The sequence below is a fragment of the Colius striatus genome, chromosome 3 (genome assembly GCF_028858725.1).
Source record: "Colius striatus isolate bColStr4 chromosome 3, bColStr4.1.hap1, whole genome shotgun sequence".
Taxonomy (NCBI): Eukaryota; Metazoa; Chordata; class Aves; order Coliiformes; family Coliidae; genus Colius; species Colius striatus.
The window spans coordinates 46,640,859-46,665,498 of NC_084761.1; the positions used below are offsets into that span (position 1 = coordinate 46,640,859).

A 24,640-nucleotide genomic window follows, 5' to 3' on the forward strand; every position below is an offset into this window, starting at 1 on the left:
GTTAGAAGTATCTGAAGTTAGTAGTAGCTGCTTAAAATTGGTAATTGATATGAAAAACTCTAGGTAAAATCTGTTAAGGAATTTTCATCAGTAGTAACAGCTCCAGAGAGTGTTAAAGAATGAGCATTTTGTCACTGACCAGTAAATTCATAGGATGCTATGTTGCAGGGCATCGGATGGTCAATAAATGTTGTGGGTGGGGTGGTTTTTTTGTTGTTTCTCTGGAGGAGCCTGTTAAAGTTAGTTGCTGCCTAAAGGTACATTGGATCAAGTTTCTGTTCTAGTTTGTTGGGTTTTTTGTTTTTTAAATAATCTAATGTACTGAATGCAATCTGTGGTGGAAAAGAAACAGAAGAAAAACTGCTCTTCCAGGACAGGGGTTTGGTTCCAAGCCTTGTTTCATAGTGGAATTTCTCCTCTTCTGAGAACTTGGTGGACATGCAAAATAGATGAGGAAATCTGGAACAGACAAGATAATGGGTAGCTGGCACTGCCACAGAGCAGAATGTTAACAGGAGCTTCTACTCGATTTTGGGATTTTCTTCTGTTTTCACATCTTTTCATTGACTTTTGTGAGTTCCATCTGTGATCTTAGCTTCTACCAGCTTGGAGTGCCCTGATTTTTATTTGTGATGTCTGAGGGTACCAAAAATATCACAAGGGTCAATTCTCAGTCTAGTCTTCAGATTGCTTCAGAATCTTCAGCACTTCAGATTACTCTGGCAAGGGCAGGGACTCACAGCTTGTAGCAAACAAGCTTAGTGCCTTTTCGAACTTAGGATACTTTGTGGCATTAGACTTAATTGTGTTGATCTCAAATTCACTTTAATTAGGACAGGCAAGGAGAAAAGGAACTAGACACTTCAAGTCACATGAACTCCTCCCTCTATCTTACTTATGTTCTTTGCTTTATTTTTCTTTTCTCTATCCTTTGACTCTTAAGGTTTTTACTAGGGAAAAAAAAAAGATGTTTGGCTTTGTCAGACAAGGTAACTGCATCTTTTAAAATATAGCTGTCTGCTGTGACTAAAAGGTGTCAAAACAGCCTTTTAACGTTCAGGTGCTGATGAAGGTTTATTGGGTGTGAATAGTTGATCAGGCTGCTGTTATGTCTATTTTCTAGAGGAATTTAACACAGACTGCTAGAAAAGATGGGCCTCTGTATTTCTCTTGTCTCCTCTGGGTTTTTCTTAGATATTTTTATGCTATGATAACAATGCCACTCCATTACAGCTGTATTTATCTCCCTTTTCCTTCCTTGAGTATTGTCTTTTAGACTTAATAAAATATATCAGACAATGTATTTGTAACCCCTTCTAATAGTGTATATCTGAAACCAAATTAGTGTTAGCAGTATTGCTAAAATGAAACCTTTGCTAAATGCTTTTTCACATGCTGTTTTTTTCTTCTATGTTCAGTATGTTAGAGTGGAAGTGAACCTGCAATAATCTCTCATAAAACCTCCAATCCATCCTTGTTTAATTGAACAAAAACCCAAGTGTTTCATCCACACTTTCCCCAGAATCATAGAATCATAGAAAGCTAGGAGTTGGAAGGGACCTCTAAAATATCTAGTTCAGCCCCCTTGCTAAAGCAGGTCCACCTAGATTGGGTCACTCAGGAATGCATCCAAGTTGGTTTTGAAAACCTCCAAGGAAGGACACTCCACAACCTCCCTGGGCAGCCTGTGCCAGGACTCCATCAGCCTTACAGTAAAGAAGTTTTTCCTTAAGTTTTGAGTGGAACTTGTTGAGCTTGGGAAACTACTCTTTATTGACCTGTGTAGTAGGAAAAACTGAGGCACATAAGGAACATGACCTGTGCAGGGTCTTGTTGCATATCAGTGGCAGAGTCACAGTGAGAACTTGGGTATTGTAGCTGCTGTCTTATTGCCTGGTCAGCCGGTGTTCACTGAGCGCTGCAGGCAGTCATGATAATCAACTTGAAATGTGTGTACTGAAGGTCATGCTTCTTGTCAACTTTGTGGTGGTTGTGCTGTCACCTTTATCTTTTTAACTCATCATCTAACATGTAGCTGCAGGTCTTTCACTCTTGTTTTTAAATTTCTTCATAAATTGGAAGACTAATTTGGAAAAGGGTCATTTGTAGAAGTGTTTTACATTGGATTAAAATAAGCAGGTCATTAAGCTGTCATGGTCTGTCATGTCTGTGGGACTTGAGACCTTTAATCATCAGATTATTGACACTACATGACAGTCTTGGATGTAAAGAAAAGTTCACGACCTTAGGAAACAGTAATAAAAGTTCCTGATTCAGGTTACTACTGCTCAGGGAAAAAAAAAAAAAAAAAAAAGGTTATATATGTTTTTGCAGCTGTGTTTATTGTAAGGTCAGTGAAAGGTGAAAAAACCAGTACCTTGTAGTTAAAGCCCAAGGTTTTATATCAGTAACTGCAACATTGCACTGCTGTCAATATTCATTTTGCTAAGCAAGCGATAGTTTTCATATGTTGGAATCCTTTTTTTAGTGAATTAATTTTCCAAAGTTGTTTCACATTCCTTTTATATAATAAGAATTCAAACACTATGAGTGTAGTTTTAAGCATTTGTTTGTTTGATGTTAGTGAACTCTTATGCTTTTTTATGTATGGTTTAAGCATTGTATAGAAGTTGCAGCTTAACTGCATTCACAGAATCACAGACTCTTAAGGACTGGAAGGGACCTCTAAAGATCATCTAGTCTAACCCCATCTCATTTTCATATGGATAAAATTGAGTAGCTTTCACTTTGTAATGTGTTCGAAGGCCTTAGATAAAAATAAGAGACTCTTCATCTACACATCAAAACACAGTGCATTTTGCCCACCAATCCTCTCCTAATTCAAAGCATGAGAAAATCTAGATTGGAGAAATTTCAGAGTCCTTCTCTAAAAAAAGCTGTTCCCCCTTGCTGTGAGCTCAGTGCTTTGGGACTGAGGTAGGTTGTGATACACAACCCAGAACTGAAAAGAGCTCCTGGATTGTGTGTGCAGGGTGCAGAATAGAAATACAGATGGCCAGTTACTAAGCTTCCCTGGAATTTAACAGCAGTCTCTCGTCCTCATGTGGTCACTGCCTTTTGTGGTTCATACCGCAGTGAAAATTAAAACAAATGTTTGGAAACACCAGCTCTCGAAAAGAAGAAGCTACATTATTGGTTCTGAATGTCTGTAACTGACTGTAAAAAGAAAATAAACCCAACTTTTGTGTTAAATTATTTACTTATGGTTTACAGAAGAAATTAATAGTAGCTGGAAGCTCATTTTTTTGCATGCAACTTGTTACAAGTGTGGAGTTGCTCGTGTGGCTCTTATTTTGAAGGGAAGTATGTTTACAATTCACTAGCCTAATCCCCAGTTTTGGTAGATGGATAAAATTTTAATAATGAAAAGGATTACAAATTAATACCAATAGATAATACTTTCAAATATTGCATCAAGCATTTGAAATGTTAAAGGGAACATGGAAATACAAGGCTTATTTTGAGTTCTAGTCTTTGTTCAGCCAAATGTAAATTGATTAGATACTGTAGTTATAGTCGTTTTGCCTTTCACATCAGTTTTACCAGAACTTTGCTATAAGTCTGTAAGAGGGCTTGTCAGAGTTACTAATTTCAGTGATAGAATAAAGCAGTGATATATAATGAAATAAATATTAAGTGTTAGGCATTACACTTGAACCTTTCAGGAGAAATATTACATTTGTTAGATTTTTGTATGACTTCTAAAATACTGTAAAAGGTCTGATTACCGTAAGCATGTTTTTCTCACTCTATCATTGCACCCATGCGTTGCACCTAATCATTCTTTATGAAATATATATGGCATTTAATAAACACATTCCATACAACTTAACTGAAGTGTGTCCTGTTTTTTTTGTAATTTGGTGTAAGTATGTACTCCATTCAGTAATAATTCAGTGAAGAATTCCCCTGGGTAATTGTCCAGGTTGCAGCTTTCATTTTGTGGAGTTGAACAATTGGTACAGAATGTCAATGGGAATGAGTTTATCTGTACTGTGTGATACAGCTTATTCAAAGAGTGGTCACCCAAGAAGTGGATCAGGAATAATTTGTCTTGTGTAAAAACATTGGTGACTTTGAGCTCATACACATGCTTCTCATGTTTAACTCTTGCTCATATGTAAATGGAAAAGTGATGGGGACATGTATATACATTTTCTTAGCACTTCTTTTTCAATGAAAGAACCCAGTTGATGTTGGCTCATGGGAAGAAAAAAAAATAATTCCTTGAGAAAGGTTTTTTTTTTCATGCAAAATGAATAGTGGTGGCCTTATTCAAAAGTATTAAAAAACTGTCTTTCTATAATTTGAATGGTAACAATTTATATAGTCCAGTTTTAAGGTGTTCCTCAGTGCACTCTTTTAAAGGCATGGAAGCAGTAGATGAGGGACTACCGTTTGAACTGTGTTAGGTCTGGTAACTTGACAATTTTACTGGATTTTTATGCTTTTAATAATGAGTGAAAGAAGTTTATAATGTGTAAATTTAGGGTAAAAATTTAAAATCTAAAAGTAAGAACCGTGACACAAGGAGGATGCTTTTTTTTTTTTAAGTAACTTATTTCTAGATGATGAGATGGACTGTAGTGCATACAAAATCAGGGAGGCATTGATTGCCTATGCAAAATAGTAAAGTGAACCATCTCAGAAAATGATGAGCATCTACAAAACTGCTTTGGGGCTGCCAGATGTCCTGCAGGTCTTGAGGCTGGTCTCGAGCAGCAGCACAGGTGCTCACAAATTGGTAGTCGTACTATAGGTGTGGAAGAATAGAAGCACATGATTTTTTGAGGAGCAGGGCCAAACTCAGGGTCTCCCTCCATGTAGAAGTCGCTCGCAGAGCACAGCTCACCTCTTCTTCAGCTTTTATAAAAAGATACTGTTTATTTCAATGATATTTTAAATTTAATTTTGCAAGTTGTGTCAGGATGGAATATCAACTTTCATTATGAAATGAGGTATCACACTAATGGGAACTTACCTGAATGCTTACTGTACAGCTTACTGTGACATGTGTTGCATGTGCTAAGAATAGCTGTTGTTTAGTGTAATTCCAAAGGGTTGTCTTCAGATTGGCCAAGGACTCAGATCTACACATTCAAAAGAAGGAACTTACTAACTTAAACTATGTATCAGGGAGGGGAACTTTTGTGCAAAAGTCTAGATGCATATGAGTGGTCAGTATATATATATATATATATACACACGCATACTGATTTTATCGTATGTATTATTGCCTTTTTTGTATATATCTGCAGTAATGGAATGACTGGATTATTTGGAAAGCCCTTAGTGATGGGATTTGCAAGAGTGAACTAAGTAGAAAGTATATGCCAGAGCTTAAGCTGAGCTCTTAATTATGTTGCTTCTGTCAGTTGAGATTGACCTGTAGAGCAGCTGTCTGGTACAAACTTCCAGTGTTTTCAGCTCTGAGTTACAGAAAGGCTGCATATCAATGTAGTCAAGTAGCAAAAATCACTTATTTCTCTTTGTTGTTTGTGTCAGTGTCTAGGGCACACTATCGAGGAGCTTAGTGTTCTTTAGGTTTGCTCCCACAGTTACTGCTGATTTGTATGGCAGAATCAGGAAGAGCACCAGGACCTCTATGTGTTATGCTGATCAGTGAAGTTGTTGATAGAATTTAGTAAAACGTATACAAGTATTTTCTTATGACTCAAGCTGGATCAAATTATTTCATATTTAATAGGAGCCAAGAACTGAGGGAATCCTTGAACTGAGAAGAGAATCTGTATACGTGATATGTCCTTTATTTTTTTCTTTTTCCCCAGGAAAAATTGTGATCTGTAAGATACCTTAATTTTATAAGAAGAATAACCTTTAAAAAAAGATATACAGGACTGATGCATGATTACAAGAATATAGGTAGCTATTCTCAGATGGAAAGGTGAAACAATTTCAATTGCAGAACTCATTGCTTGGACTTTAAAGTGACAAAGCAGAAGATATGGTAAGGCTGCTAGGTGTTCTCATTAAAATTTAGCTTTCTAAAATAAATATTATTTTTAAAGAGCAGATGCAGCAGATGGCTTCAAATACAGTAGCACTATTTTTAGCCTGCTGATTCTGTGATATGAATGGATGATATCTTAATGAAGGACAGCTTACTGGTTTACCATTATGGTGTTTTTGGGTTTCCTCACTTTTCAGTTTAACTACATATACTACATATAAATTGGCTCTCAAGTCAGGTACTGTAGATATTAGCAATAATTTTCAAAGGCTTCCAGTAATTCTTAGCTTAAAGTCAAAAGGGAAGTCACAGAACTGTGTTTATTATGTTTATCTATCCTGATTGCTGTGCATCCTCTAGCCAGAGAGCTAATGATTCCTAATTTTTTTCCAACCTGAAAAAAAAAAAAACCCACCAAACTATTTTTTCAGTTCTAATTTATACCTCTAGATTGGTAATAGATGCAGCGTCTTACCGGGACAGACAGTTGGCTCAGCCAGCAGCCAAACCCAATCTTTCTTAGTCACTGGAAGCATTGCGGAGTGTGGGCTTTCTCCTTCTGCTGCTTCTTTCACACCTTCAGCCTCCACACGGCCTCATGGCTGATCAGAAGCTCTTTGTTTGTGCGTATAAGTGATTATGTTGGTTGGGATTGCAGGGGCTTGTTCTACTAAATGGGGCTTGTAAGTTACTGTAACACATCCTCAGAGATCTGCATCTTGTCAGGAGTTGTGTAGGAGAGGCAAGAGTAGGAGCACTGATCAAGTCAGTGATAGACTACACTGACAACGTAGAAAGCTAGGGGATAGATTTGTTGTCCTGCATTGTTATATAAACATCATATGTATTGACTGTAATGGCAGGGCAGTGAAGCAACCCCATTCCTTAATTTGGGGAGTATCACTTCAACACGTAGTGATTTTTCCTTCTGCTCTGCCTGAGGCAAGAACTGGTGCTAACTATTGACTGAAGGAAACACAAAAAGCTATTGGTGATGACTCTTGGTCTTTGCACACACTGTTCCCCTTTCTCTCTTTTTAATGCCCTGAGGGTAACTGCTGTAGAATCTAATTGCTTGATTTGATGCATTGAGAGAGGAGATCTGACATTCCACCCTGTACTTGTTTGTTCTTTGCCTGTTTGGCAGTGACAGAAACCAAGCAGAGCTCGTGTGAGTGCAGCCAGAAGAGCACGGCAATTCAGGGAATGCAGTTACAGTACACTGGGCTCCTTTCATGCTTTCTGTGTGAATAGAGGTCAGCGTTGTACCAAATGTCATGGAACTGATTTGTGAATTTTATGCAGATACCTCTAAGTGGTACATACCAAGGAACCTCTGCTGAAACTGGAAACAGGGTGTATTGTCCTTTCAGGGCAGGTGGGAAGGGCTGCCCATGGATGGTTTGAATGACAAAGTGCTGGCAGGAGTGGCTTTGTTTGGGGCAATACAACTATGGGCCTAATCCTGAAAAGCATCTCTCTATCTGCTGTTTGTATGATAACAAGCTAGGAGATATACCAGGGATACTCAAGTTTAACAGTCACACAAGAAGCTGTTGAAGACATGTTCCCTAATAAATAAGACTGCCACGCTAAAAGAGTTAGGGGTGGTATCTTGTATGTTTCTGTTTGTGAGTTTTCCTTTAAGTGTGTACTCACTCCAGCCAGACTAGTGGTACTGGCCAATTTAGACCTTTGTAGAGATCCAGAATCGAGGGAAGCTTACAGAAAACCATTACATTCTTTCTGAGAATGTTATTAAATGTCACAGTGTTATTTTGCCTTTCTGCATATTCCATCAACTTGCTAGCTTTCAACTGATGTATGCAATTCCAAGGCTGTTTTTTCCTGTGTTTCCTGTGAATTTCAGTATATAACAGATAATTTCTTAGTTCTTAAGTATATGGTGTTGTATTTGGTTTAAATTCCATTCCATCTCTATGTCCTATATATTCAGCCTTCTTACTGTTCCAGTTTATCTGTGGTCATCCTTCTTTACTACATGAAAGAAAGGACATATGGTACTAGTTAACGATTCTTGCTGATAACTCCACAGTTGTAGTGATAGGTTGTACAGTTGTATGTTGCTGAAGACCTTTTCTCTCACTCTTACTGTAGCCCAGTGTAGGATTAATTGTTGTGTTTGTGCAGCAGGGAAGGACCAAATTTTCCCGTCTCCTGATATTTCAGCTCAAATGAAGAAATATCTTTCATATGAGGAAAGGCTGCGGGAACTGGGGCTGTTTAGTCTGGAGAAGAGGAGACTGAGGGGTGATCTTATTAACATTTATAAATATCTAAAGGGTGGCTGTCAGGAGGTTGGGACATCCCTTTTTTCTATTGTATCTAGCAGCAGGACAAGGGGTAATGGGATGAAGCTGGAACACAAAAAGTTGCATTTAAACATAAGAAAAAACTATTTCACTGTGAGGGTGAGGGAGCAGTGGCACAGGCTGCCCAGAGGGGTTGTGGAGTCTCCTTCCTTGGAGGTCTTCAAGACCCGCCTGGACATGTTCCTACACGACCTGATCTAGGTGACCCTGCTTCTGCAGGGGATTTGGACTAGATGATATCTAAAGGTCCCTTCCAACCCCTACCATCTATGATTCTGTCTAAAAATATGCAAGTACAATTAGAGGAAAAATAACATTCTAAAAGGCTTTTTCTTGTAGGGGATGACCTATAGTAAGGATTAATGGGGAAATGTTCCAGGCTGAAGTGTTTTGAAACAGAAGAGAAGGCAAGCAGAGCATTCTGGATTTTCCTGGGCATATTAGTTGAGATACAGATAACCTCAGTTGTTTCAAAAAGAGGTCAGTAGATGAATTTTTTGAGAAATGGGAAAAAGATTTTTTTTTAATGTTGCTTTTCCTTGCTCAATTAGTTTTTTGGTGGGTTTTTTTTTTTTTTTTTTTGCATTTAGTTCTTTGGAGTTTAGAAGCAGCTTCCAAATATAATTGCTCCTCAAGCAGGGCTGAAGGTGGAGAAGCTATGTTAAGAGAGTTTTCTTTTCCAAACTCTCCTCTGAGAAAGTATTCCATTGTCTTTCAAGTTGTATTCTCTCCTGTTGCCTGTATGTTTGTTGTGGTTAGTGGCTGGAAAGTGAAACTCTAATACTGTTGCCTTTGGGTAAGACTTAAGCAGTGCTTTACAAATAAGGGAAAGACTTCAGTAATGTTTTTCAGGTAAGTTGTTTTTTTTTTTTTTCTATGTAGTGTTATGCTTGCAGTTTTTTGCTGTAAAATGTTTCTTTGCTGGTTTACAATCAAATTGCAGTGCAGGCACGGAGGTGTCAAACCTGATTTAGAGTTTTGATGCTGCACATGTTTTCTTCTATGCTTATGCTCAAGTTTTTACCCCTGCTCTACCAGAGTACCTTCTTTATGTTGCTGTTTTCAGCAGGATTTAATGATCTCTGTTTAGCAGCTGAGATGCACCTTCTTTGCAGTATAAATTCATCATTAGAATAAACTGTTGCGTGTAATGTGGAGCTGCTCATTTAGAAGAGAAAGTCTTTTAAGCATTATTGAGAAAATCTTTATTTCTATCACAGGTTTCTTAGAACATAATTTACTTGCTATCCTTTTGTCCTTGACTTCAATATTGGTGAACGAGAAGTCTACTATTAGGAGTGATCAGGAGGCTTTCTGAGACCCTCAGTCTGGCAGATGCCTGCTTTATTCAGTTTTTGCCCTAACATGTTGCTATAAGATAATGTGCCCAAAGCAACACTATTCCAACAAGATCTTGTGGGGCTCTTCTTCCAGCTGATGAAGCCAACTGTAGTGTGTTTTGCTGGCAAGGCTGGAGTTAAGAGTCTGTAGATTGCAGAGGCCCCTTTTGAGAATCGATGCAGGGCAACTGTTCATGGGAAAAAGCTAAAGTTGTTTAAATCAGTTTTACTGCTTGCATTCAATAATGAAAGCTAAGTGCTTTCTTTTATTCTCTTTTATAGCTATGTCCAACTGGGCACAGAGACTTAGTCAATATTCATATTTTTATTATTAGATGGCTATTTTGTGCTGCTTATATGCCGTGTGCCTTGAAACCCTTCTGTCGGTGACCAGAGAGTAGGAAAATACTTTTCCTATGTAAGGAGTTGCAGTTGCTGAACTAAGTGAAAGTGATGGATGAATGCAGAAAGTCAAATCAATAAGTTCTCTGTGCATGATTGAGTGTTTTTCTTGTTGTGGGATGGGGGTTTTTTTGGCACCTTTTTGGGGAGGGGATTATTTGGATTTTTTTGAGGGGTGGTGTTGGGTGGGGTTTTTTTTGTTGTTTGATTTTTTTTGTTTGTTTTTTTTTTTAATGTGGGATGCTGATTGGAAACTGAGATGCGATATGGAGACTTTGTTTTTAAGATCATTCTAGTATTTCTAAGGCTTTCTTAAAAACAGTCTTGAGGTACTTGTCTTCCTTTTTAAGAACTGTCTACAAGTTAAAATGCTAGGAACTTAAAAGCAACTGCTCTGCTTTTATGGGTAAGGGAGAAAACGAGATTATTTGGTTGGCATGTGCACTCCCTTTTGCAAGTCATCTTCATAATACCAGAACATCACCTTCATCCTGGAAGAGTGGTAGGCAAAGACTGACTGACTGCAAGAGCACAACTTTGCAGCAGAAGGATCTTAGTGAGGCAGCATCATTTGCTTTTTATAGCTTTTCCCTTAGAGAGCCATCTGTGTATACCAGAACCACGTTTCCACATACCTCAAAGTAGTATTCTAATCCTTGCTTTTCTGATATATATTGACAGGAGAAATCAACTATTAATGTTTATGCAAACTGGAGAAGTGTTAACAGTAGGCAAAGTAATGGACTCATCAGGAACTATAGTTTATAGAAATAATGGAGTTAAAGCAGCAATCAAATTGGGAATAAAAGTTTGCAATAGGCACATGAGCACTTTGTATGATCTAAATGGTACTGCTTATACTATTGGTCAAGCTGAAACTTTATGAAAAGAATAGTCTCTGTCATAGTGTACTGGAATTCTACTTAATCTACATTTTTTTCAGTATATTTATTCTTAACACAAGTTTAATGTCTTCAAATTAAATTACAGCAAAAGCATTGTATATATTTCCAGCACAAATACAGCAAAGGTGTTGGCAGTAAAACTTCCCCAGACTGCCATATCACCTTAAGCAACTGTGATTTGAAGGGGCACCTTTAGAGAAGTGAAGAGCCCATTGCCAACATGTTTAGTCAAGTCCCCCCTCCATGCTTCTTTTGAGAGTGATGAATAGTAGAGGTGCTTTTGATGTTGTCAGGAAACTATACAAAGGGTCAGCGGTCTGTTTAATTTAGACAAGCAACTGTTTTATAGCTGCCTCTTTCTGTTTGTTTTGGGGTGGGTTGTTCTTTTGTTCTTTTTATTTGTTTGTTTTCCCCATTGCCAAACTGTGGAACTTTTGCCTAGGAACAAAACCTACAGGTAAATACCATAGTGACTATTTGTTGCCTCCTGTTGTTCCATGTTGCTTTTGTTTGAAAAGAAATCGAAATGATGATTTTGTTTGCTCTGCCCCCTGCTAAATAGTGTTACTGCAGAAATGACAAATTGATGTAAACTCCCACAATTTTTTTTTATTGTAAATGAGAAAGTTGTGAAAAATGAGCTAATATTAGTGGTTAAATTTAACATCAGTAAGTAAAAATTTTGTCTTAATTTTGTGAATAACCTTGTGTAGTCTGAATCAGGAAAAATACAGTGGCTTCTAGAGTTAGTAAGAAACAATGCACTGCAGGACAAAATACAGGGCTGAATGACCTTATTGTCTGGAACAGAATGTTTCACAGCTTTGGTCTGCAGACCTTCTGGTGCCTCTGGAAACTGCACTAACATGTCCACGGAACCATTTTTAATACATAATCAGAATTTTTTAGTTCTAGGCAGTTAGAGTGTAGTACACAGGAAATGTTGAGGGTTGACAGTACCTGATAACAGTACTGTGTTCAGAGACATTTTCCTCTATTGCAAGGACTATAAGGTGTAAAACAATAAAGAATTTTGTTCAATATTTACTGAGTACGTGTTTTGTAATTAGGCTTTGTGCTTCTGAATTGCTGACAGTCATTGTACATGGTACTAGAAGGTAATTGTGATAGCTGCCTAATTACTGTTTTGACTTTATTTCTTATCTCTGAAAAAACAAGGTGTACACAGGCACATATGCTGGTATGACTTCTGAGGTTATGCTTTTGTTTGTGTTGACAAAGTAGTTCTCATCTCTACACTTGTGGCTACATCTATGTGAAGAGTTACTAGGCTGTCAAATTATTCTTAAACCTCGTGTCCCCTTCCTCCTGCCATCCCTTCAACACTTGGTGCAGTCATTATTAGAAGTAGAATTATTTAATATATTAATATATGCCATATATATGTGTATTTACTATTACAGGATTTATAGGTCTGAGTCACATTTGATCTAGGGGAGGTGTGAAGCTATGCAATCATATTGTATTGGGGTCCAAAATCCTGAGCTCAGCTTCTGGCGTGTTATTAAATTGCAGTGAATCACTGCCTGTCTTTTCAAGCTGTGGTTTTTTTTTTTTTCATATATATGGTACAAGTTTCTTTGTAAATGGCTTTCAGCATCTTACTGTGGGGGGACACCTGGAAGAACAAGCATTTTGTGAAGGTAAGAGGCAATAAAGCTGTTGTAGAATTTGCTGGGAAGGTTCAATGGGCTCTTGCAGGTTGGTTGTATATTCACTGTTTGCTCTGTGTTTGCTCTCTTACCTATGTTTGTTCGGTTTTGTTTTGTTTTGGTTTTTTTAAGTAGGAGGAGAGTCAGATTAAACTGTTTGACCCAGGTTCATAAAAGCTGTTGGTGTTCACTTAGTAAGCCTCCTCTAACCAGACTGGTTCAAGTCTTTTCAGGCCTCGCTTATCTTGCACATGCGTTTTCTTTTGGATTTGAGGATAGTTCATTGAAGCAGCCTGGGATATGACTGCTCCTGCAGCTAGGATAAAAGTTTTTGTGATTAGGCTAGAAGATTAGCCTATGAGCACAGCTAGGAGCTGAGACTGCTTTCCCAAAAGGGAATGTTGAGCATTCAGAGTATCCTGCTGTGTTGACAGGCCTACTTGTTTGTGTTTTATGGCTCTGCAATCATGTTCTCAGCTACTTAAATCAATTGTGTAGGCAATGTAATTGCCCATTTGTTACTAAGGAAAAAGACTAGCTCAGATCCTTTCTGCCTACTGTATCAAATTCCTGAATTAGATGTTACAATTCCACTGCTTGTAGCTGAAATGAGTGTTTGTGTATCAGTTTCATGATGAGCATTTTGTGTGTAGTCTGTTTTGGGGGTTTTTTGTGGTTTTACTGGAACAGAAAGGTAAAAAAAAACCCCAAAAACCAAGATGATGATGAAGAGTCATGGTGGGGCTGCACCTAAATAGCCTGACGTTCAGGTAGGGTGCTTGGGACAAGAGATAGGTTCAGTTGCTATCCTCTGGGTTAGAAAGCTGCTAGCCCTGGGCAACAAGACAGACCTGTAAAACGACCCATTTGCAATACTACTTCTAGACAATTTGCCTCACCCCAGCTTGAAGCAAAATGTCTTTTCTTTGCCATCGTGCTTTTTCTTACTTGCAGGCCAGAATGAGAAAATCTTATGTCTTTTCTCGTGGCCAATTTGACAATACAATGACTAGCATATTGATAGAAGACGTGCAAGTCAGCTTTGTTTTTTTTTTATATTCTCTTATTTTCATTTCACACTTTTCTGCTGCTTGTGGCTGCATTTTAAGCACATACTGTTTTCATACACTGCTATAGCACCACTTACATAATATTAGGATGTTTTTAAAAATAGAAACGGACTTCAGGCAGAGAAGCTGCAGTGGAGAGGACTGAGACAGAGATGGAATGGTATTGATGAAAAGAACAAGGCCAGACTGGAAAAGTAGAGGGACGCAGAGCACTTAATGTAGTTCAGAAGTGAAGGCAGGGAAGAGGCCTGTGGAGAGATGTGTGCAGCAGAATTTCTCAGGCTTCCCACATAGCCTTTTGAGCTCAGGGAGAGCAGAGGATGGTGAAACAAAGACTAATAGAGACTGTAAAGGAAGAGTAGAAGAGAAGGGATAGGATATGTGTGAGATGAGTGTAGCGAAGTGACAGTGAATAGAGATGTCTTGTTACTTCAACTCTGTAGGCTTTTTAAATGTTTCTGAGTGGTAGTGGTGGGATGTTTATCTTAAAGGTCTTTGACTTTTGTATGGGGGGAAAAGGTACTGGTTTTAGGAAATTAGTTAGTTCTCATAAAAACAAAACTTTTTCACTCCCAAAGGCTTTTATTGAAAAATTTTACAAAGTGAATGCTATATATGTTTTATGTGCTTTAAAAATAATCTACTCCAAATAAAGTATTTTCATTGTGTAGCAGGACCTCGATTTGGACAATCTCATTATGAACTTGGAAAGAGTTAAATTTATTTTAGCTAGACTTGAGAGGAGTTGTTCAAAAGTTGGACCAGGGGAAATACGGTCTAAATCATCCTCCTTTTTCGGTTTTCCAGTGTATCAGTTTCTGTGGACAAGAGGAGAGGGACTTCAGTCTTTAGGGACTGTTTCTCCAAGCTGATTGGAAAGGCTTACAATTGCACCACGAGAAAGCAGTAAAATAAATACAGAGAGCAACAGTAACAGAAAGCAGATGTCTTGCTTTTGCAATTAAAGAACTTGGAGGCAATGAATAATGTCAACTGACTATGCATCTGGGAAATAGAGGGGGAAGGGAATATATGTATTTTGCTTCCTTGCTGACAAAACTGAAAGCCCCATACTGGTGAAAATGAAAAATACATTAACAGCCACAGCACCGTGCTTTAAAAATTGAGGTCATACGTGCTTAATTTTTCATTAAGAAGCATCATGCTAAGAGTCTTGCAAGATGGAGTAGACAGCTTTTGTTACTGTGTTCTTGGTTCTGTTTCTCTATTTTGAAGGATTCTTTAAAATCAATAGTCTGTGTTTCAACTGAGCAAAGTTTGTGGAAACGGGTCTTTTTTCTTCCACATGTGTACATTTTGTATTGGGAGGGAAAATATTACTGAGACGATTATCTGTGAAATACAGTTTAATTTTTTTAAAACATGCACATAAAATGGAAATAGATTTGACGTCTTTTAGTCTATATTCAGTCTATATTTGAATGTCACCGTGAACCAAAATGGTAATTAGTCACCTACACAGCATCTTCATTCACTGACTGTAGTACATGGAGTTTTCCTGCTGGTAATGTCTGAAGGCAAACAAGAAATGAGCTTTGGGAGAATGCATTCTTTGGAAGCATTAGCATAAATACGTAAATGTATATGTATGGCTTGGAGCAGTTTGCTTTTCCTGTGGTCACCAGGGATTTTTAGCCTCGTGACAATGAAATACTGTAACAGTTTGTGTTAAGAATGGAAATGTTGGATCTAGGCTGAATGGAAAAAGGAACAAGGCAGACTTCTGGTAGCTTCCTTCCCTTCGATACTGGTCTGGGCAAGGGCTGGAGAGTTGAGAGGATGTCCTGATTGTTTTGTTTGAAAGAATGCTAAGTGACATATTTAAAGCACAGTACACTTAAATGGCATGAAGGGAAGAGACAAACTGTGAAACTTAATTTTAATTTTTGTTTTGGTGCCCTTTCCCTGTCAGGGCTACTTAAAAACAAGTAACAAAACCAACATAAAAAATTGTTGCTGCTCTGACATAGGCATTAAGCACCTTTTTGCCCTGGCCTAAAAAGCAAGACTGATATAACATAAAATACTTTAAAGAAAGCAGAGACTATTAGGACTTTGATATATCACAGAGTACTGTAGAGAAAATGCTTAGGGAAAAATTGCTCATCTGAGGTTTCAGAGTTAGTTAGGAAGTTGTCAGTGCTGCTTTATATATGTACAAAGCTCAGAAGTCCTGTGTTTTCCTGATTGTATTTCAGGATGTGAAATACTACACTTCCTGTTGTCCCGATCTCTGCTGCTCTTGTCAGTAAAACACTGTACCTTGTGTTCCTGTGCTGTGCTGGTTTGAATCTTGCAGAAGGAAATCTCACTCTGTGGATGCATTAGAGCAAACTGCCACAAAAGAAACACCAAAGTGCCCATAGGAATCCTGATAGTCTGCTTGCAGAGTTCTGGCAGCTCAGAGCAAGGGCAGGTGAGAGATTTTCACAATGCCTGAATACAAGGCTAAAAAAAACCTCCCAAGCCTTCTTGTGAGGAAAGTGGTTCTGAACTGACACTTTTGGCATGCATTTGCTAGTGCATTCTTATTGTTGCAGTGAAGATGAAATTAGGTGGCTGAACTATAACTTCTTACACAAGTCTTTAATGGATCCACACTTGGACGCACACTGGTTTAGACATGTGGCATATAAACTCAACTCTTCACTGTGTGGCCCGTGGCTGTTGTAGTTTCAGTTGAAAACTAGTGCCAAGTTATTTAAGAATGTCTGCTGAAATGAAAAATTCAGTATGTGAAATAACGTCTTATCACCCTACAATTAAGCCCCTCTCTCTCAAACTTTTTCTAGTATTTCCATTAGTATTTATGCACGTATCTTATGAATGAAATGCCGTGCTACATCATGCTGTATCCCCAGCAACAAAGAATAATTTTTCTCCAGGCAAGACTGGGAATAAGATATGTGCAACTTCAAACACTTATCGATCAATCTGCTTCTGAAAACTGGATGTGAACCTTACAAGTAGGGCAGCAGTGCAAGTACTGCTACACATTCTACTCGTAAATATGTGTAATCTTTATAGAAAAGAAACGTGAACACGTTTGATATTTGTGAATAGAAAACCTATGGCAGAGAAAACTATGCTAGTTTTGAGGGTTTTGTAAGACTTTAATTACCCTAGAGGAATGTTTTTACATGCTTCTGCAAATTATTGCTTAAAAAAGAAAGGTATCAAGATTTTATAAGCTCTGTCCCAGATCCGATAACCATTTATATTCATGTTATATGATCTTACTAGACATTTTCTCTGTAGAGTGTTTTGTAGATAATGAGGCAAGCTTCAACTTTTTTATTACTCATTGGAATAATTTAATGGATGCAAATGAAAATTTCCAGACTTAACTGAGATGACATGTATGCCATCTCACCCTCTCCCCATGTTCTTCAAATGTGAAGATATTTTCTTTCTGGTTACAATCAAGCAGAACAAGACTACCTTGGGAGACATCTGTAGAGAGGTTGCAAGATAAGCAGGATATGTGTCCTCTCTTACTTTTGGCTCTAACAGCCAAAATTATCAAGTCCCAAGAGGGGTTTTTGCTAAGCACTTTCAACTTTTTAGGCTTTGCAGGAGTTTCATAATTGTCAAGAAAATTCAAAATTAATCCTGGTGAGAGGTGTAAGTCTACTCATGAACATCTGTCTTCTGCCATTGGGGATTACTGACAGCATTCCCATGTGCTTCCTCTCTGTAGCAGGCTGTGTTTCTGCAAGACTGAGCTTTTCTAGGGCATAATTGTAGGGAGTTAGGGCAGTCAACTGCCTAGCTTAGTATTTTGTCTCAAGTAATGCCAGTAGAGTTTATCCAAGGAAAGAGACATTGAAGCAATAAATATGCATACAATAATCTTTAACAAATTATAAAACTTTGAGCCAGAAGCTATATCAAAATTACTTTACAATAGCTGTGGATCATCCATTAATTTAATATTTTTTAAATGCTGTTAAGCTTTTCATTTCCACAGCATCCTGTGATAAAGATCTTGTGATTCCTTCCTGAATGATTTTCTCCTAATGTCCATTGCTCCTGTTTATCAGCTGTTCAGAAGGCAACTGGACAGAGATTTCCATTTTCAGATATGGAGGGGACCAAGTAACATGCAATTCTCTGATCTTCTTGAAAACTCTGGGAACTCAATTGCCTGCTTTTCTTGACAGGCTTTAATATTCCAGAAGCTTGTCACTCTCAGTTTTATAGATGCTTCAGTTTAGTATAGACAGTCTCATTACCAAATCCATAAATTGAGATGAGCTTGGCGTGGCTTGAAACCCAAATAGACTGCTATAAATCACCTTTTGCGAACCGTGAGGTAGACTTCTCCTGAAGTTTCAGCTTCTGGTGAAGGATCAGAACATGTGGCTGGGTTAAATTTAGTAAAGCTAGTGGATCTGAGCCAGACTTGCAGTTCACGTGTACAGCTGTAGAGTTACATTTGTGCACAGTGATAAAATTAGTTCATTTTAGTTTTCCATACTATTTCCATACTATATTGTTCTGTTCAAAACCATCGTAAGCTGTTTGCAAACATAAAGTTTTGTAACTCTACAAATAAGCTTTCCACATCCAAATGCAGCTTATGAATTTTTATAACGATACACCTTTTTTCTCTAACTCTGTTCCTTCAACCTTGGTGCCTTTGGCTGTGTAAGAAAGAGGAAAGGAGCTTGTTACTGCAAAAAAAAAACCAACCCACCTGCATTTGTCTGAAAGTGATTTGGAAACTTGTACAGGTCTATCTTGAGGTTCAAATAATCACTACAATCAGGAAGATTACACACATTCTTTTTGGAAAGATTTATAATCGTAGAAAAGGTGCAGTTTCGGTACAGATAAGATGACTTTTTTTGGCTCATGTGCTCTATTAATACAGGAGACCATACTGATGTTCTCAAATCCATCTCTTGGACTATAGAGACAATTAAGGCTGCTGAAATAACAGACTTTCTTGACCAGCAGTTCTGTTTTTCCATCTAGGAAAAATACCCATTTATCTTGTATTAAAATAAAGCCAAGCCTGTGACAGTTCCCTTTGAAAAATACTGGCTTGCAGTATTATTTATACAGTCTTCAAGTCAAAAAGGAGGATTTAATTCCAAATTAGCAGAGATGGGCTTCTGGGTGAGGTATCTAGGTGTAGAATGCATGGTCCTTTGGCCAGCTGGCAAAACGCACTTGGAGGAGAAAGTTGCAGAGATGTGAGGGGTGTTAGGGAACTACAGGGTATTGCAGTGATTATTGCAGCAACACTCCATTACATGTCCTGAAACTGGAGTGAATATAGTTTCCTTTTTAGCTGGCCCTGATGTTTTAAAGAACAGAGATGATAGATGGACTGATGGACATTTAGAGATGTGCTCAGACACTTACTATATGTTTTTTAAACGTTCTGTGTGATTGGTACCGTATCAAGCCAAATATGCAGTGGTGATCTTGGGAAACATAGGGCTTATTCAGCCTGTTCTGGTTGTTTCACTGATCCTTAGTGTAAATTTTCTGTGGAAACTGTATAGTATTTTCAGGAAAATGATACACTCTGTATTGTTCAGTGGAACAGGAATATAACAAAATCATAGATGCTGTTCACTTTTCTGTCTTGGGGGAAAGATACTGTCCTTTTGAGTTTTGTGCTTTTGAGTCCCTTGAAGGAGAAAGGGACTAGAACTTCCTTTATGAAACACAGAAACAATCAGTATCAGAAAGGTTAGGAAATATTAGCTTCAGACTAAAAAAAAAGTTTTCTTCTTTTAGACTACTTATTATATCCCCCAGAAATCATGGATTATATTGCATTTAAACAGCTTTCTGTGGACAACATTGCTAAAACTGATAATACATATGTATTTAGGATTATCTTTTAATCATGTTCATGAGGGAGAGCTGTGACATCAGTTATGCACGGGTGGTGGTAATATAACAGTAAAATGTGTTGCTTGACTGTGGAGTTTGTGAGAAAGAACCTTCATTACGTGATGCTAAGGAAGTGACACGGCACCTATTATTCCTGTATGGAATGTTCCCAAATTAAGTGTGCAAGTTTTAAATCGTTTCCGTTACAATGGTTGAGTTGTAAAATGAACAACTACATACACATTTTAAAACCTTGGTAAGCCCTCGCAGTCCTTGTGAAATTAATTATCCAACAGAGAGGATTAGTCAGTATGTAACTGTTTTTTAAAAAAATCAGTGCATTTATAGTTTCTGCTCTGATATTACCTTTTTTTTTTCATTTTAGTTCCTTGGCATAGCGTTTCTTGGGATTGGATTGTGGGCATGGAATGAGAAGGTAAGTTGAATATAGCACCAACTCCATGTTTTTCCTTTATCTTTCTGATGAAATATTGGAAGAGTAATATGCTGCACATCTTTTGTCTGAAACAAAATCAGGCTACTCTGTCAAATAAATCTTTGGCTCGGCACACCTAGAGGAAGATTCTTTGCATCTTTCTCAAGAATGCTTTGGCAAGATAGTGTGGCTGACACTTGCACATAAAATAACCATTTAAAATCTCAAACATCAGCTCAGATACTAGAACACTCTATTGAAGGCAGTATTGGCAGTGTGTATCTGTTGCATGTGTCCCCAGGAATGGAGACAGAACCTATGTATATTGGAGGGCAGCTTTCTGAAAATAAGCTTCTTTTTCTTTACCTTGACATAGCTAATTGCTGTTCCTTTGAAACAAGTGAAAAAAACCCCAACCTCAAGCCACTGAACACCCTAAAAAACTCCAAAACAAAATGAACCCTAAAAACCAAGCCAAACCTGAGATGGAACTGTTGTTTTTTCTTGTGCAAATAAAACTGTCCACTGGAACACTTTCAGTTGCAAGATTGTAAAATCAGCTTTGAAGTGGGAATAACAGGGGAAAGTTATTTGTGAACCAAAGCCTAATTTTTAGTTTGCTCGTCGCAGAAGTGAAGATGATAAAATATGAAGACATAATACTCAAAACAAGTCAGTACCTCTTGGGTTACTAGATGAATGAGTATGACTCTTTAAAAGATTAAAATTAAAAGCTAAACTTAAAGCAAAAATTTCATTTTCTTCTTTGTTTAAAAGTGTGAAAATAATAAAACCTAGCTGATAACAATGGTGCTATGATACTGAGTTAATTTTTTTTTTTCCTTTTAATGGAGAACACCGAGTAAGCTACAAATTGATGTTTGCTTAAGGCATAAGCTGGCACTTGCAGCAGATCAGATAACACCTTAGAAGCACTGAACTTTTGCCACTTTAAATTCAGGGTGAATTTTGCTGGCTGAGAAGTGAGTTGGTAACTGAGATTCTGACTGCTCTGTGCATCTGTCTTGGTTGTAGACGATTACAGATAGCAATGGAATATTAATTAACTTACCTATGTCTGAACTCAAGAGAAGAACTTTATTTTGGAGTGGCTTTCTGGAAGCACTTTTAACATTTTTGTATTATTGCAGTTGGGAACACAGGTGATTCCTCTTTAGAATGAATGAGCAGGTAAGGGGAAAACAGCTGTAATCTAGCGTCTGAAGTCTAAAATATACCAGTTCTACAGCTAGAGGGTATTCTGGCAGAATAATGGGTTGTTAGTTTTTTAATAGTTTCTATTTAGGAAAGGGCCCCCACACCCCCTGGAAAAATCCATTCAATTCATAATTGCTAGTAGCCAGAAACGAAAGCCTGAGGTTTTAATATCTCTTTTCAAGTCATCTTAAACCATTTTTAATCAGATCCTGAAAGTGGGAACAACATACCGTGTTGTTTTTAGAGTAAGCAGCTAAAACCATCTAGAACAGTTCAATATGCATTAGATCAGGTTCTATGTGTAGTAGGCTTTCCTATAGATATTAAACCACAAGATACTGTTTATTGTTTCGAAGCACAGATCTGTCCTTTCCTGGCATCTCTCCCCAGTTTTTTTAATGGTCACATCCTGTGGCGCTTCATGCAGACTGCTTCAGTTCATGGTTGAATCAACCAAAATGTAGTATATAGCTGAATTGATCACAGACAGACTTGATTTTTTTGTAGCAGGAATTATGGAAAAATGGAATGATGTCAAGCCTATTTGAGACCTTCCTTTCACTCAACTCTCTAGAGGACAGGCAATGGCCAGAAGCTGCAGTCAGCAAGATCAACTTCTAGATACTCATAGGTCCAATGCAACTTAGCGAGGGGCAGACTGGTTACATCCTATACATACTTGTTCTTGCTGCAGCTGGTAGTTGGAGGCGAAGACCAAGTAAATGAAGCCTAGGACTTGAGAGATCTCTAACTTAACTGAAAAGTGCTTCTCTAGCTAGACTGTTTCTTGCCTAAGGCTAGCCCAGATATCCCTTGGACGTTATGGGCTGTTGTAATGTCATACTGTAAGACAGCAAAGCAGCTTTGTGGAGAAGGACGTGAGGATCCTGGTATACACCAAGTCAAATCTGAGTCAGCGCAGTGCCTTTGGGACAAAGAAGGCTAATGGTGTCCTGAGCTGGATTAGGGGTGTTACCAGCAGGTTGAGGGAGGGGATTCTTACCCTCTACTTACCAATAACACGTGCATAAACTTAAACCTGGAAAGTTCCTATTAAACATCTGAAAACAGGTGTTTTTTTTTTTTTTTTTTTTACTGTTATGGTTTGCTTAGAGATGATGTGGAGTCTTCTCCTTTGGAGGTGCTCAAAAGCAGTCTGGCCATGGTCCTAGGCAGCCAGGTCTAGGTGACTAGACCACCTCTAGAGATCTCTTCCAACTTCAGCCGTTTTATGAAGAATGTCTCAATGAGCTAAGTTGTTAGCAAAGTTGAACTTGGTGCTGCTATTTTATATTTTGTAAACCTAAATTTGTAGGTGTGTTTTGTAGGATTGGATCTTCAGATGGACTCCTCTACTGTAAACTGATTTGGTGATGGGGAGAGTTTTTATTTACTTCTGCCTTGAATTGTGTGGCTTTATACCCACTAGTGTTGCTTTATAACCTAGCCATCAACTCAGATATCTTATCACTCTGTCACAGAATCTAAGGTAAAAAGGTAGTGTGCCAGGCCACACTTGAAGTGCAGGATGTAAAGAAATAATCCACATTTTACAGCAGTCCTGTTTGCTGCCAGCTAAAAACAGTTTGGCATGGATTTGGTGGATAGTTTCTCTCTTACGCTGTGTTGGCTTGAATTCTCCGCATTAAACTTTGTATAATGTGCTTTTTTTTTCCTTTACAACAGTCTCGTGACCTTCATTGCAGCCTTTGCAGGGAGGCGAAAGAGCTCATTTGTCAATTAGGCAGTAGAATTGGCTTGACAGTCAGTCAGCCAGCCCCATACAAAAAATGGTCAATTAGCATTCTGAGTCATGAACCTGAAAGAGAGCTGGGGGGTGGGGGACAATAAACTCAGAAGATGAATAAAGCTATACATGGATATAGCTCACAATCTTGCAGTGTTTTCAGATGTGCTAGACTTGGGCTTGCACCATAAAAGTTCATCCATGACAGCTGATTTCCCACTGCCCCCCATGCCTCCACCCCCACAACAGTGACACGAACATTGTTAATATACATTGAGCCTGAGCAACTTAATAACTTTGCTCAACAGCAGGGGAAAAAGTTTGTATTTCACTGACTTTATTTAACCACATCAAGCCATTTCTTCTATTGACTTTAAAAAAAACAAAACAGAACTTGTATAAAATGTCTATTTTCCTCATTAGTTGTATATCTTAGAGAAAGTGGTCTTAAGGCTCATTGGGAGTGTTCATGGCATAATGCTACTTGGTACTTGGGCAAAATAAGCTTCCTGGTTCTCTCACTATCTGCAGGAGATTTAGTCTCGCTGCTTTTGAATATAGGTGGTGAATTGCTGTTATGTTTTCTGAGACCTTATAAGACTTTTTGTGGAGAGGCAGCTTTTAGAAGAAAAGCACTATGTTTTACTTTAAGCAGGAGGTCGCAAACAGAGAGATACTAAAGTGGGGGGGGAAATCTGCAGATCCCTGCAAAATTGGTCAGTTAGACTTAGTTTATGTATAAGATTGACTGAAATGGAGCGAAGTGAAAGAGGTTGATTATGTCCTTAAGTTTGGTTTCTAGGCTCTTCTGATTAAATCCGTTTCACTAGAAGATACTGCATCTCAGAAGTCAAGTTGGGAGCAGTTTGGAGTACCAGTATGGTACCTCTGTGTGCCAGCATAGTATTCTTAGTGGACAGGAGCTCTAAATCTGTATCATCAGCTTTAAGCTAGACTTCTTTGATAGAAGGTGATTTAGGCCTGCTGTGATGTTCTGGAACAAGATAAACTCCCTAAAAAGAAACAATCACAATTTGTCAAATGAAGTCTTTCTTTCCTTGCCTGAAACAAAAATGACAGTTATCTTCAGGAAAAAGTTCTCAGTTCTTTTACTGTCCCCACGAGTGGCAGACATCAAGATGGAATGATACACTAGTCACTCCATAATTATGCATACATGTCTATCATAGATTTTTAAAAACACTTGCTGACAAGGAAGCCTTGTATGTGTCCTGTGGATCCCTATGGGCTGAAGGATACCCAAAGCATGTGTCTTGCTTCTAAGCCAGGACTCTGTGCCTGGATTTTACAGAACTGGGGAGAAGAGCGGGATGCTGATATTTGCTATTTAATTTAAATTTCAGTGTCTAAACATGCATTATCTAAACAGACTCCTAAATAATTTTACTAGTGTTCCAACACTTTATAACCATTAGTTCTGAAAAGTGTAAAAATCTGTATCTTGCATGTATTTATGGCAGTTATTCATCTACTGAGCCCGACTTTGTCATAGTAAGAAAGCTAGACTAGTTCTTCATTAGACGCTTGGAAAATAAAGTTCTTCTGCTATTGCTGTTTGCAGTGGGAAATACAGAACTAACAAAAATCAAGGAAATAAGATTTGTAAACATCCCTCACCTAGTGTCTTGC

At 38.1% G+C, this 24,640-nt stretch overlaps 1 protein-coding gene across 5 annotated transcripts in view; it reads left to right on the forward strand.

Annotated features, from left to right (window-relative positions):
- TSPAN5 (tetraspanin 5) overlaps positions 1-24,640 on the forward strand; it is an 82,080-nt gene that overhangs the window by 39,154 nt on the left and 18,286 nt on the right. For all 5 annotated transcript variants that reach the window (XM_061992395.1, XM_061992396.1, XM_061992397.1 and 2 more), the window contains one exon: positions 19,975-20,025. In XM_061992395.1, the coding sequence (XP_061848379.1) occupies positions 19,975-20,025 (51 nt within the window). The remainder of the gene's footprint in view (positions 1-19,974; positions 20,026-24,640) is intronic.